This window comes from Lathamus discolor, chromosome 2 (assembly GCF_037157495.1).
Source record: "Lathamus discolor isolate bLatDis1 chromosome 2, bLatDis1.hap1, whole genome shotgun sequence".
NCBI lineage: Eukaryota > Metazoa > Chordata > Aves > Psittaciformes > Psittacidae > Lathamus > Lathamus discolor.
In genome coordinates this window covers 106448589-106462093 of record NC_088885.1, presented here as the reverse complement: position 1 = coordinate 106462093, position 13505 = coordinate 106448589, and the positions used below count along the sequence as shown (strand labels likewise).

At 37.0% G+C, this 13505-nt stretch overlaps 1 protein-coding gene across 1 annotated transcript in view; it reads right to left on the bottom strand.

Annotated features, from left to right (window-relative positions):
* Positions 1-13505, bottom strand: part of PIEZO2 (piezo type mechanosensitive ion channel component 2) — a 297942-nt gene that overhangs the window by 229655 nt on the left and 54782 nt on the right. The window contains exon 2 of the mRNA XM_065667981.1: positions 12366-12461. Coding sequence (XP_065524053.1) covers positions 12366-12461 — 96 coding nt within the window. The remainder of the gene's footprint in view (positions 1-12365; positions 12462-13505) is intronic.

Genomic DNA, 13505 nt, shown 5'->3' with positions numbered 1-13505 from the left:
AAAGAAATGGTGTTTATCTCAGTGGACAAATTTCTGGTATTACCAGAGAATAATTCATAGCAAAAAGCTGGTGCCAAGGCACTGCAAAAAGACATGATGCTAATGCCATCACCCGCCTTGCTGGCTAATACAGCCCAGGGCTCACTTCTAAATGCTTCTTCAGACATCATCTAGTGCGGTAGATTCAGGACATGCCTTACTGTAGTGACTGCCTTCAAACAAGGTAACAGCAACAGCAGTGGAGTAAATGGAACAGCTGCACTGCCTTTAAACAATTGCACAGTGCTTTTATTAGAATTCCTCTCACCTACAGGTCAGTCATAATAATAAAACCACATACATAACTGTTTACTGGCTTTTTCTCCTTTTATGACAGCGTAATAAAACACCGTTGTTAAACATACAATGGTATTAGAAATGAGAATAGGGAGGCCCAAAATGTGTTTTATATTCTTCCTACTCTTTTATTTTTTAAACCTAAGCATAATCCTGTAAGACAACCTCTCCTCCAGCATAAATGAACTTAAGAGTTCTTTTGACTCCTGAGCTCTTGAGGACATTACTGATGCCCACAGTAATGCTCCAAAGTCTTACAACATTGAACATCATCTTAACCAAATCACCAGAAAGGTTCAAGCTTCCAACTGTTAATTGGGCCTAATGTAAAATAGGCCAATAACCCTCCCCACACCACTAGACACATGGACAGGAAATGTCTGCAAACCATCTGATTGCTACCATTAATACACAGGTTTGATGAAGGCATTGAGCAAATGATTTGGGTTTACAGACATCAGTTGGGTCACCAGTTCTAATTCCCAGCATCACAGGTGACCATTCAGGTTCATAGAAGGATCACATTCCACTTTAAAATGAGATGGGACTTCATGCTTACTGTGCTTATTAGAAGATGTGTTGTTTCTTTCTCACTGTTGTACATTAGCATCTTTTTTTTGCTTGAGTTGCCACACAGCTCCTTTCAGGACTTAGTCTGAATTCACCTATCAAAACATTATCTAGCATGTTTAGGGCAACCCAGTTTTAGAAAAGCCATTTTCATTTCATCTCTTTTTTCCAGTTGCCTCAAGATATTTATTTTTATTTCTCTTCCAAAATTTGAAAAATACGAGTTCACACAAGTTCATAGGCGAGATCATTTCCCTTTTTTTTTTTTTTTTTCAGCATTTGAGCCAGTATTTTCATTCTTTGATCTAGGGTATCGCACTTGCTTTCAGGGAGAAGATTATTCAGTCTTTAAAAATTAAACATTTAAACACCTTGGGTCTTACTTCTCCCTCATATATGTCATTTTTCCTTTTTCCACCCTACTTCCCAGCAGGCACTTTTGCCTTTGTCTCTGTATTTAATAGTACTGCCCTTATTCAAAACTGAAGCACAGTCCCGTTTAAAGTTTTAAGTATCACCTGGCATACCAAGATGATACTTAATTCCTACTCCGTCCCTATTATGAGCCATGCTTTTAAAATATATTTTATATTCATATGGCTAAGCATAGTTTTATTCTGTTTCAGTTTCCTTTGCAGAGTTCAACTCAGCTTGATTTCTAGCAAATTCTATTCCATCCTAACACTTCTTGACCTCTAATCTTTACAGATTATTCCCCTTTTACTCATTTCTTGAAATCTCTGCTTGTTTTTAATGTTGTTTGTCAGAGGGGTTAGTCATCAAGTTAGGTCTAGAGTTCACCACTAAAAGCCACCAGGGCTTAAGATGGGAGTGCTAGAAGGGCTGCTGCATTTTTAGCTAGAAAATGGCACCACATTCAAATGCTTGAGTTCTTCAGTCACTATCTAGTTTCCCTAAACTTGTTTTGCACTTCAGGTTAAGAAAACCTCAGAGACTCTTTTTTGTTAACTTTGGACGATAGGAATAGTGATGACCAACTCTCTCTGACGTCCTTAGTTCCTCCAAACCTAATTTAAAAATAACACTGGTTCTTCACAAGTTAATTGTTTGATAAGTTGTTTGCATTAGGGAAAGATTTGGCTGTATGGTTATTAGGACCATCCATCCCCTAATTTACAGTATACCATAACAATTCCACATTGATATTCTCCTCTAGTATTTTCTGAATCCAGCCAGATCTTATCAACCTCTTAGCTTCTTCTTGCAATGTAATTTTGGCTTCTAAATGATTTTTCTGTAGATGTAGGTTAAATAATGTTCCTCCTCTTTCCCTACAGTCATCTTACTGATTTACAGAGCTAAGAATGGAAATGGTTACCATTGTAACTACTTCCAACTCGCTTTTATCTCTTTATCATACAGGTTCAGACAGTGCTCACTGAATTATGCCATCTCAGCAGAATCAGCACAATGAAGCTTTGCTACCCCAAGGGCTGGTCCATTCCTGCTACAGGGAAGGCCAGGGCAGGAGAAGGGACATGGCTTGGATGGAAGCTCCTGCTTGCTGCTATGCTGCACAGCTGAGCAGCAGTAGGGAAGCAAGCGTTGTTTCTCACACTACCATGCTCCTAGCAGCCAGCCTGGCTTTCTGAAGCACTGTCACAGCTACGGTGACAGGCAGAAGAGTGCTCAAGGAAACTGCCTCTTTTGTCAATATCTAAAATCTGAGGCTGCTTCCAATATATTGCCTGAAAAAATAAGTTATAGCCTCTACAACCAACTATCAACTTCCATTATAAGCTTTTGCCACAAAGATTCCTCTGCATTCAGAGCTGCAATTCCAACATGCAGATCCTAGCCGAGATGTACACAAATAATGCCCATAAAAGTATGCCCATGAACAAAAAAAAAGTATACATCCCTGCTCATTAAAACCAACAGAAAGGAAAGTAAAAGAAGCAGTTTAACTCAAGAGAAATTCATGCTTCAGGACAAAGAGGAGAGAACAAATTCAACTCTGGCTTTTCTGGCATACTTAGCACCATCCTCTTTCCATCACAATCTGTAGGTGGGCTGACTGATCAGTATTAGGATTGCAGGACTACATGATGCATACTCAGTCATATTTTACAGCATAAGATGCTGCTATTTTTATAGGACTTTGTAAGTTTTTTCATAACTTCATTATCCGATTCAATTGAAAAACATGCCGCAAGGCCATTTCGAGTTTAAAATCCTTTCGCAACCACAGGAAACTTAGATTACACCCTGAATTTCAGAAAGTGTACCCATTCAGGACAACACTCTTGTCAGTGCTCAACTTTACAGCTGGGTCTAAAGCACAGTTTCTGCACTTGTCTCAGCCTGGCAGAAATTTATCCCTATGCTGTACTGGTGTTAGCTGGGAGGACTGCTAGCTTATAGCAGACTCCCTTAATTTACCATATTGCTTCTAGATCAGATTCCCATTTCTGCACTATGACCTTCCAAATATAATAATAAAACTTCTATTGTTTTGCACATACTTCCTGGAAAGGAAGAAAATTGACTCATTTCCAGTGAGCTTAACAAAGAACAACACAAAGGCTACAAAAGAAACCTTCACAGGCTGCATACAGTAATATTGGTATTATTTAGGTGTTGCACGTAGCAATGGACTGGGGAGCTGGGAGGAGAAGGAATGTTTTCAGAGCTACTGCCAAGAAAAAAATTCTAAGAGGTCTTCCCTGTGCCTCTCAATTACTTCTCCATTAAATAAGTTTGCATTTACCTACACCTTGGGGTGAAAAGAGACCTTTGTTTTGGCTCTGGTTCTTTATTCACTGCTAGAGTTCAATTAAACAATATTAATTAAAAAATGACATAGTCTGAAGCTGACTATCGTCAGGGTAGGTCACTTGGGATAAACTTGAAACATTAAAATAACTAAAGAAATTACTTCTAGATCAATCTAAACTGTTATTGGGGGAGGGAGTGTTAGGGAGACTTTTTTGTTTGGTTTGGAATTTTGTTCTTGGGTTTGTGCACTTGGGCTGTTTTCCTAAAAGAAAATGTATTAAATATGTAAAGAGACGTACTGCTTTAAAATAAATGAAACACCAAAATTCACGCAGCTGTAGATGTGCTCAGTTTTACAATTAAAAGTTTTCTGAAACTCAACTTGTGACAGTACCAACCCCCTTCAAAATGCTTTTTTTTTTCCATCTAATTTAGTATTTCTACCACCACTCCCCTCCCCCAAATCACACCAGTCTAATTGCAAGTACCTTATTTCAAGGCTCTCTGAAGGATTCTTGCCCTCTGTACCAAGACACCAAGAGCACTACCCTGCTTCTCATTTGAATCTTTCCAAAGACCCACAAGCACTGGTAAGCGCACAAAAAAGCCCATATCAATTATTTAATTACACGTTAAAATAGATTTCTAGTTGTCCTCCTGGCTTCTGCATGTTGGCTTTGCTTTGTTCGCAATGGTTCAACCAACATGCTTCTGTGTTTCTGCCACATCCGGGTTCAAAAACATTGCCAGCACTCACATAATAAATGATACTGAAAATGGGTGACATGTCATCTAATCAACTCCTCATTGGGAGTCCCTGTTTACAATTTTATTTGTGGAAGCTAAAAAGAAACACAGCTCAAGAACTGATCTCTACCTTCTCAGAGTGGAATATCACCTTTGGGAACAGCATTCAAAGGCAGTGAGAAATGCCCAGGTATTATTTATCACATGCAACAATGTAAGAGAGATACAGTATTTTTGTACCAACGCTGTCAGTGCAATGCTTCTTTTGAGTTCACTTTCACTTAGTTGGAGAGGTTTTTAATTCATTTCATAAGAAAATGTTTTTATAATAGCAAAAAACCGCATAGAATCATTAGCAGAAACGCTCGCTGGCTGGTCAGAAGAAAGAGTATTACTGAAGCTCATTAATGTAAAGGTATCGCTTTATTTTCACTCATCCATTGCTAAAACTTCCATGAATAAGTACTTCAGGATTTGGCCCACTGATTATAAACAACATGCTCCATTGTTCACTCCCAAGAGAATCTTTATTATGTTGGAAGTGGAGAAACCCAGCCGAGGTGCAGTATTTTGAGCCAAAGGAAGTTTATGTAGCAGCCTGGCATACCTCCATAGGAAAACACATGCCCAATCCAGTAGAAATCCCAGTTTTAAATTGCTGGAAAGCATTTTATGGGTTAGAAATAAATCTTCATACTAATGCTTTGGGCTTGCACAAGAAATTCAGTAGTTCCAAAGGCATCTTATCCCACCCCTTCTAATCAGCATCTCTGCTGCTGCTCAGAGTACCTTCTATGGAGCACTTACGGATAACAGGTAATAAATCATTTTCAAAAAAAGGAACAAATAATCTTTGTGGTTGCACAGGTGAAATGTGGATGAAACCCTTCTCAAAAGCACATGAATGTAGAGAAAATCTGAAGAGAAAAAGGTCAGAAGTTGTACCACCCAAAACCATGAAGAGTCTTCACTGAAACATGTTTTATATTTTAACATGTTTTGAAATACATCCCAGTGTAGCCAATTCATACATTTTAATTTATAACATGACTAAAACATGACAAGGTTAATGGCCTGTCAATGTCCATTCTGGCAGACATGACAGACAAGAACACAAGTGCAGCGTACAACTCATCAACACTATTAAAACTCCAATAAACAGGTACAGCTTTTATCCCTTGCAGGGGTGAACAGGGTTTCAATCACACAACTGAAATGCACAAAATGGGTACATGTGTTTCAGCTGCACTTTCAGATGATGAAACTAGGTGGGCTGTTACCCCTGTTTGGAGTAGTCCAACTACAATGCCCTCTCAAGCCCCCTGATATGCTGCAGTAGGTGACAATTCCTTTGAAACGGAAGTAAAAGCAGTTACAAACTCCAACTGCTTGAACTAAAAATATCCCCTTAGATTGAAGCAGTAACAGACTTACTTATTGGAGCTTACTCACTGAAGCAGTAAGCTTAAGATGCACATTTGACTGAATTTCTGTTCAAAGTAGGCAACAGGCATCATGCAAGCAAGTCTTCCCAAAAATCAAAGCCTATTTCCAACCTACAAATTCATTCTTTATGCATGTAATTTAAGAAAACCAGAATGCTTGAAAGCACCCAAAGTAGCTACATTATGTGAGTTTTCCATTGAATCTTATTAATAATGCTGCTGTGAAAATTACTAGAACTGGCTTAAAAGGAAAAGACCAACAAATTTAAGGATCTTTTCCACATTTTTTTTTATACAGAGAAAGACGGGTAAGGCTGCAAACATCACCATTCCTTAGCAGTAGACAGGAAAGACTTCTCCAATGTATCAGCCAGTGAAAACATTAGCATGTTGCATTCTTTAAATATTTCATTCTTTGTGGATAGTCCTGTGTTACAGCTTGAAGCACCACGTTTGCCACCAGTAGGACATGGTTTTAACTGCACTAATGAAGGACAGGAATTTTGTTAAGACTTTTTCTAAATATATATCTCAAAAACAGAGATTTGGTTCGTTTGGGTTTTTTTTTTTTTAAGTTATTTTCAAGTGATTTCTGCATATACACTTTGGCAGCTGTTCGCTTGCAAGAAACATTCAGAAAAATTTAAAAAGCTAAAATTGAAGCTCTTTAAGAGCAGAAAATGCAATAATATAGAAAGTACCAGGGTTTTTTTAATACAAACCACTCAACCATGAAGTTTTCAGTGCAAAAATTTACAATTAAGACGTGTTACCCATGAAACAGAAAAAAGATGGTTAACATGACAATATTCACTGAAGTCCTTACTTTGTTCAGAAGACTTAGTACCAGGCAATGTAGATGAGGTCTAAAATTATGCATTTAATTTAAGATTCTGGACTCACTGGAGGCTTGGATGGTTAATTCTGAGCACCATCATAAGGAGGTACTTCTCTTCTGAAAATATATAGGTTTACCCAAATCATAACTTGAATATATTAGTTAAATGTCTAAAATCAGACATCTAAAGTTAGTGTGAAGCTCCAGAACACTAGTGTAGCTGAGTTTAAAAAGGTTGCTAATAAAACAGATGTGTTATAGAACTGATGAGTACCCATAGGAGCATTCATATAAGGAAATCACAATAATGATTGTGTAAACATTTTTGCCATATACTTTTGGATCAATACTCTCCTGAAACCTCTTCGGCTATATTTGGCGATCCAAATTTGTCACTGCAACACTTCTGCATCTTGCAATTCTGTGCAGATTATTCCAAATCACAAGCCCTTCCATATCTGCAAAACTCCACTATGCCATATCTTTACCACAGTTTCAGCTATATCCAAAACAATGCTCAATTAACTTTTACTATGATTTGGATATTGCTCATCAGTTCATCAATCTATACATCTTTAAAACATCATTTTTACTGATGCGAGTGCTGTGCCAAGTTCATTTTTTTAATACAGAAGAGATACAAGTTTTTATCATGCTTAGCAGTCTGTTAATTCAGAAGCAATCCCATTCTTTTTACCATTAACATAAGCAGAGTCAACAAAATCTAGTCCGTATGTGAAATCAACTGATTTTTCCACCTATTTTTTTTTCATTTACATGATGACTGGCTGCATAGTCTTACTAATCATAAATTACAAAATTAAATTAACAAATCTGTATGAATATTCATGTCTGTTACAGAAAAAAAGCCACATGAAACAGTTATTTAGTACTGCTAAATGAGCCATTAGCCCAAGACAGGGCAAATCCATGTAGTCATGCTTTATTATTTCTATAACAGCATAGAATTTACAAAGCAGGCTATTGCACAATTTACTGGCTACTTATTATCTCCAGAGAACTAGGCAATTAATCAGTTGCCGATTTTTGAAATAATTCACATGGAAAAATCACTGCTGAAATCACGTTTTACAGCACATGCAAAAAGGTATCTGCCTCAAAAGCAGATCCCATCAGCAACCCATGAAAAATGGGTCCAATCAAGTTTTAAATTACTCCTGAAGTCAAGAAATGTTATTTGCAATGATTTCTTTCCAGCAGTTGTTTCATTCAGACTAGCATATTTTGCTTTTCAATCAGCTTTGTAATCACTGATTTCAAGGATTATAAATAATAGACAGAGCTGAACAAGAGAGTTAACCAAATACATTTTCAGCTGCACATAAATGCTCATGAATATATTTTCCCTTGTTCAGCCAGCTTCATGGGCAATTAAGTAATACTTCTGCAAACAACACGTTCAGTTAAATAACTCAGCATTTCAGCTCTAACTGAATGAGATGTCTCCTATACTTTAGAAAAGGTTGGTATTTTCATCTGGCCAGTTCTATCTTAACACAAAATACTGAACATATGCAGAGACAGGAAACTGCCTTATCTCCATGATTAGGGATTAATATTACCTTATCTTAGTAATTATATTTTTTAAGGAAGATCAAATATTTAACAGAAAAAAAAGGAAGAAAGATTACTAAGCTCTAAACGCCATCTGAACTATTTCAGCTAGGGTTTTTCTTTTTCCCCCATGTTTCTAACCATTTATATTTATGTCAAAATTTGCCAAAATAAGCTTGGTGGGCAGAAGTTGAGTAAGTTCAGCAATTAAAAATTGCAAGGTGATAAACTGGGAAAATAGATGGAAGTACAGGATAGGAATGTTGGTCAGCAATGGTGACTGGGGAGTTGACTCATCCAGGGAGGAGACGAGGAAAGAAAAGCTTGGTGGAAGGAGATCACAAAACTCAAAAGTATGATTTAAGCAGGAGAAGCAAGATTTCAGGAAAAAGCAGAATAGAAGACTCAAAAATGTTATTTAAGTGACAGAAATGAAAGGGAAAAAAAACCCCAAGTAAAATACATAGTTATGTAGTGGATTTTGCTTTTTTGGTTAATTTTTTCTTAACAAAGTTTGATTTCTTTAACTTTTGACTCTTTGTTTTAATAGTGGTTTGGCTGGCTTTAGCTGAAATAGACTACCCTTTTCTTATGAGTCCTCTGGACATGAAAAACACCCCTCAACACTTTCTAGAAAGATATACCTACATACACACACAATTTAAAAAGGTAACAGGGTCAGTGGGCCAAAATAGTACACTCAGAAACATTGAATTTATATGAGAATTTATATAAAATTAATTATCATGAACACATAATATGGAATTCAAAAGTGTAATGCAATATGACACACAACATAGGGAAACTATCCAAAATCCTAAGAAAGCACTTTCCTCTGAAGAAAGATTATTGTCATCAGTGATGTAAACTAGATGATTTAGTACCTGTCAGACCATAACAAGAATTAGTTATAATCAAATACACTTTTTAAGACTCTAAAATAAGAGAAATAGGGTGTCTCTCCATTGTCACTCTTGGCATCTAGAAAACAGTTCTGTTTATCCTGTCAATCACTTCTCCTGGCACAGAAGTGGAAGCAACAGTAAAACACATAAAAACTACAGGATAATTGCATATTATCTGGGAAGCTGCCCCCAAATTCCCAGTGAGTGCTCGCCTCTCAACTGCCACCTTCAGAACTTCTAAGAGAGACTAACTCACAGCTGGGCATTTACTAATATTCCATTCTGACACTGCCCTTGTAATTTTCCCCTGTAAAAATGACTGACAGCCTTACCTAAAGTGGGATTTCCTACCTTTTACGCTTATTTTATTTATTTCTAAACTGTTTTTGCTGGCTCCACTGGATATCTACACAGTCAACATAAACTAAGCCCACCCAATTGGTATGGATCCCTGCCAAAACACAATGTGTTAGTTTCTTAGATTGACTGGAAGAAACTGGGTGAAAAATGGTGTGGGGAAGTACAAGAGCATGGAGAGACATGATAGAAGTGTAAGAATTAAGGCATGAAATCCAAATGCTAATCAGACCTTTTCCACTTAGGTACTGTAATACTTTGTGAAGATGGCTTCTTCACCAAGAGGTAAGAGATTTTCACTCTACCGATAAAAGACCGGATCTCAAAGACACCCCAATTCTTACCTTATTCTTTGCCTCATTTTATAGCTCTGTCAAGATACTTCAATTGCAACTCACAAAGACCCCAAATTTAGTATAATCTAAGTCTATCTCACTCTAAGCAATTTTTGGAAATCTGACTTGGATCTATTTATAACTCTCATCCTATTTATGGAAAACATTTAGCAATAATACTACCCTGTGCAATCATTTGCACCTCTTTTCCTTTTGCTTAGGTATCAAGACTGTGTAGCGCGATTAGGATCTCTGCCAAATGAAACTACTACTACTATTATCACACCAAGTAATTATGAAGTAAAACCAAAAAAGAATGTAAACCAGATTAACTCAATGCAGATTCTCTTTTAAATGAACCTAGCCTGTGAAATGCTCTATGGCAGGGTATCATTTTGGTATTAAAAAGGATTGGCATCTACCCTAGCTACAATAAAAGCAAGACTGAGTTGTTATAATTAGGACAGGTCAGGATACACTTTCCATAGCACATACGTAACTCTGCCTTGCTTCCCTCTGCTAGAAGCTGGAGGAGAAAGTTCTCTTCCTTATACAGCTTCCCCTATACAAAGACTGGGTAAAGATCTGCATCCACAGCCACATGCACAAACAGATGAAATAAAAAGGTTTTCTTTAGTTGTGCGCCTTTCCCTCCTCAAACTAATGGTTAATAGAAAACATCAGTAAAAACCTGGTACAACAGAAGTTGTACTTTCACTTGTAAAAACGGATTAGCACAATCACCATGTACCATGAAGTAACAAATGGTTAATTAGACAATTCTGAAACTCCTGCTTCCTCTCTTCCTCTTCTCAGTAAAGAGAATGACAGCTGAGGGGTCACTCTCAACGAGAACCTGAGACTTTCCAAGAACTCTTTTCTGAGAGTTCAAAATAAAGTTTCATACAGTTCTTTTCTCAGGGCAAGTGGACCATTGGCTATAACTACAGGCAGGACACAGAAATGGATGTTTAGGTGACCTGCCTATAAACCATTGAAAATATGTAATTATTCAGCTGATGCACTGAAAACTACATGTTTGGTGTCAACCTGTTCAACTAGTCAACTAGTGTTGTTCAATCAAGTCACAGTGAGTTATTTGGGGAAGAAAGAGTTTCTGTTAACCAGTGTTTAGAAGATGGACATTGGGTTGAAGAAGAACCTGGAATATCTACAAGCTCTTCTAAGGAAACAGGAAAATATGTAAATTGAGGGATAAATTCAAACTGCTAACAAACTACCCTTGCAGAACAAATTCAGTATCAGGGTTTTCCAGGATACCACAAAAAGTGCCGGAATCTTTGGGTAAGAACTTTATAGAGACCCTGTAAACTCAGATGGCCCTACACTTAAGAGTCTAGATTTTCCAGTTCTTTTCTTTAGGGAACCATTAAAAATAGTTGATTAAAACGGTCTGAATTTCCATCAGCCATGACAATGGATTTGTGAATAGAAGAATTTGTCAGTATAAGATAAGGCAGTATAACTTCAGGACCTCTTATATGGCTCCATTTTTTAGTGGTGTCATGGAACCAGCTTAAATAATACTCTTCACATTATTTCTATCAGAAAAAAATGAGACATGAGTCCATCTGATGTTAGCAATGTGTGATATTATTTTTTATACTGCTCTGAAAAAGAATCAGGGAAGCAGGAACAAGAACAATTCAGGCAGCATTAGTACTCTGAAATGCAGTCATCATCAATCCCATCCAACAGGCCACGAGGTGACAAAGCACACCAGTAGATAATAATCTGTGATTGCATCCTCATTGCAAATTCCACCAACAGATCACAAACCCTTAAGTTCTGATATTGTTAGACAGCCATTTCTGTTGACTTTCAAGAAGCCAGCCCTTTACACGGACAACAGGCCTCTTACACAGAAAGAACGTAATGCTTCTGAAATGGCTTGTCTTTAAAGGTCCGCATAATTGTTTATATATTTTAAATTGTAAAAGTCTGATTAGTATGTGGTACACAGATGCTTGAATGACTGATGTAGACAGTTATTTGTTGTCTCTACCAGTAAGCCTTTTTAGTTATTTTTACTAAGGCAGTTGTATAAAGTCAGGATGTCAGTGATGTTTAAATAAGTGCCCAAAATATAGTTGGATGAAAAATCTGAAACCAAATTTAACTCTAAAAAGTAACTACAAATCCAGACCTGGGGCATAGTCTATGACAGGATGGCTTTGGAGGATTGTTGAAAGCTCATTTTCCACCCAGACCACCTCAGTGTTCCAGGTGAAATAATACCATAAAAAGGATCCCCCAGTATCACTATCAGACAGCCCTGCTGCACCCTGTGGCAAGAATGGCATCATGGCTGGAAGTCCTTCAGCACCAAAGCCAACATACAGTGGATCTGCAGTGTCAGGGAATTTGCAGTATGTATTACAAATTAGCTCATTCAATAAGAGGAAGATGGTCAGGACTTCACCTTCTAATACACAAAGGTTTTCACACGTACTGTTTCCACCACACACTCTGAAGAATGAAACAATGAACATCTTACCTTGCATCGTTATTTTTGTGGGTTCTGGAAACAGAGGAATGAGCAGGAGATAGATGAGGTAGACAAAGGAGAGCCCATTGTAACGGAAAGCACAGGCTGTGATGAAAAAAAGAAAAAGAACGTATTGCTTAATCAGCCTGGGATAATCATTCAATAGCATAAACCATTTCCTATTTGAGTTCAATATTCACCTAACTTTTCACCACTTATTTAAACCATTTCTACACAAGTATTCAAGTTTATACTTAAATAATAAATTTAATTACACTTCTGAAGCATTTTCACAGTAATATATATTTTAAGTTTAGCAAAAGATGCATTGAATATACAGACCTTGTCCTGAAAGATGAACTAGTGTTACCTAAACTTTTTACTTTCCTCATATATAAACTCATTAAACCATTCCCCCCACAGATTTAATATCAATACTTATTGGCTTTCTTTAAGCTACATACAAGTTTATTACACTCAAATTAAGAGTTATCAGTAAAAAATGAAGAAAATTATAAAGCATATTCAGATTCCAAGTTACAGCATGCCTAAAATTACCAGTTATCTTTAAAACAGCAATGTCTTTAAATGATTACAGAGGTCTTTGAATTTTACTATCACCCATTTGTTTGCCTTTACAAAGTTCTAGTAAAATGACTGTGAACTACAAATGCAAGGGGGCTGCTCCCATGAGATAAGTAAACTGCAGAGGAATCAGGAGATGAATTAACTTCTACATTTATTAACTCATGGAATGTAATTGGTAACAATTAAGTCTTCTCAGCTATATCCAAAACAACTTGGTTTTGGAGGACAGATACAGCCTTAGTCCTGCCAGAAATGTGGTTTCAAAAACACCCCAAGTTTCTCCAGTCACCATTTCATGACATTTCATGGACAGTACACTGGATATGAGGTAACAAGCATTAATTCGTCCTCATCCTTACCAGACCTGTCCATTTTAGTTATAAATGCAAAACTGGTAAGTCTCTCTATTAACAAAGAAATTGGTACAACAGCTTTAATTTTTGTTTCCCAAACTAACTGATGTTTTGAACAACCGACTTGATTTGTCCCTGTCCATGGCAGGGGGGTTGGAACTAGATGATCTTAAGGTCCTTTCCAACCCTAACTATTCTATGATTCCAT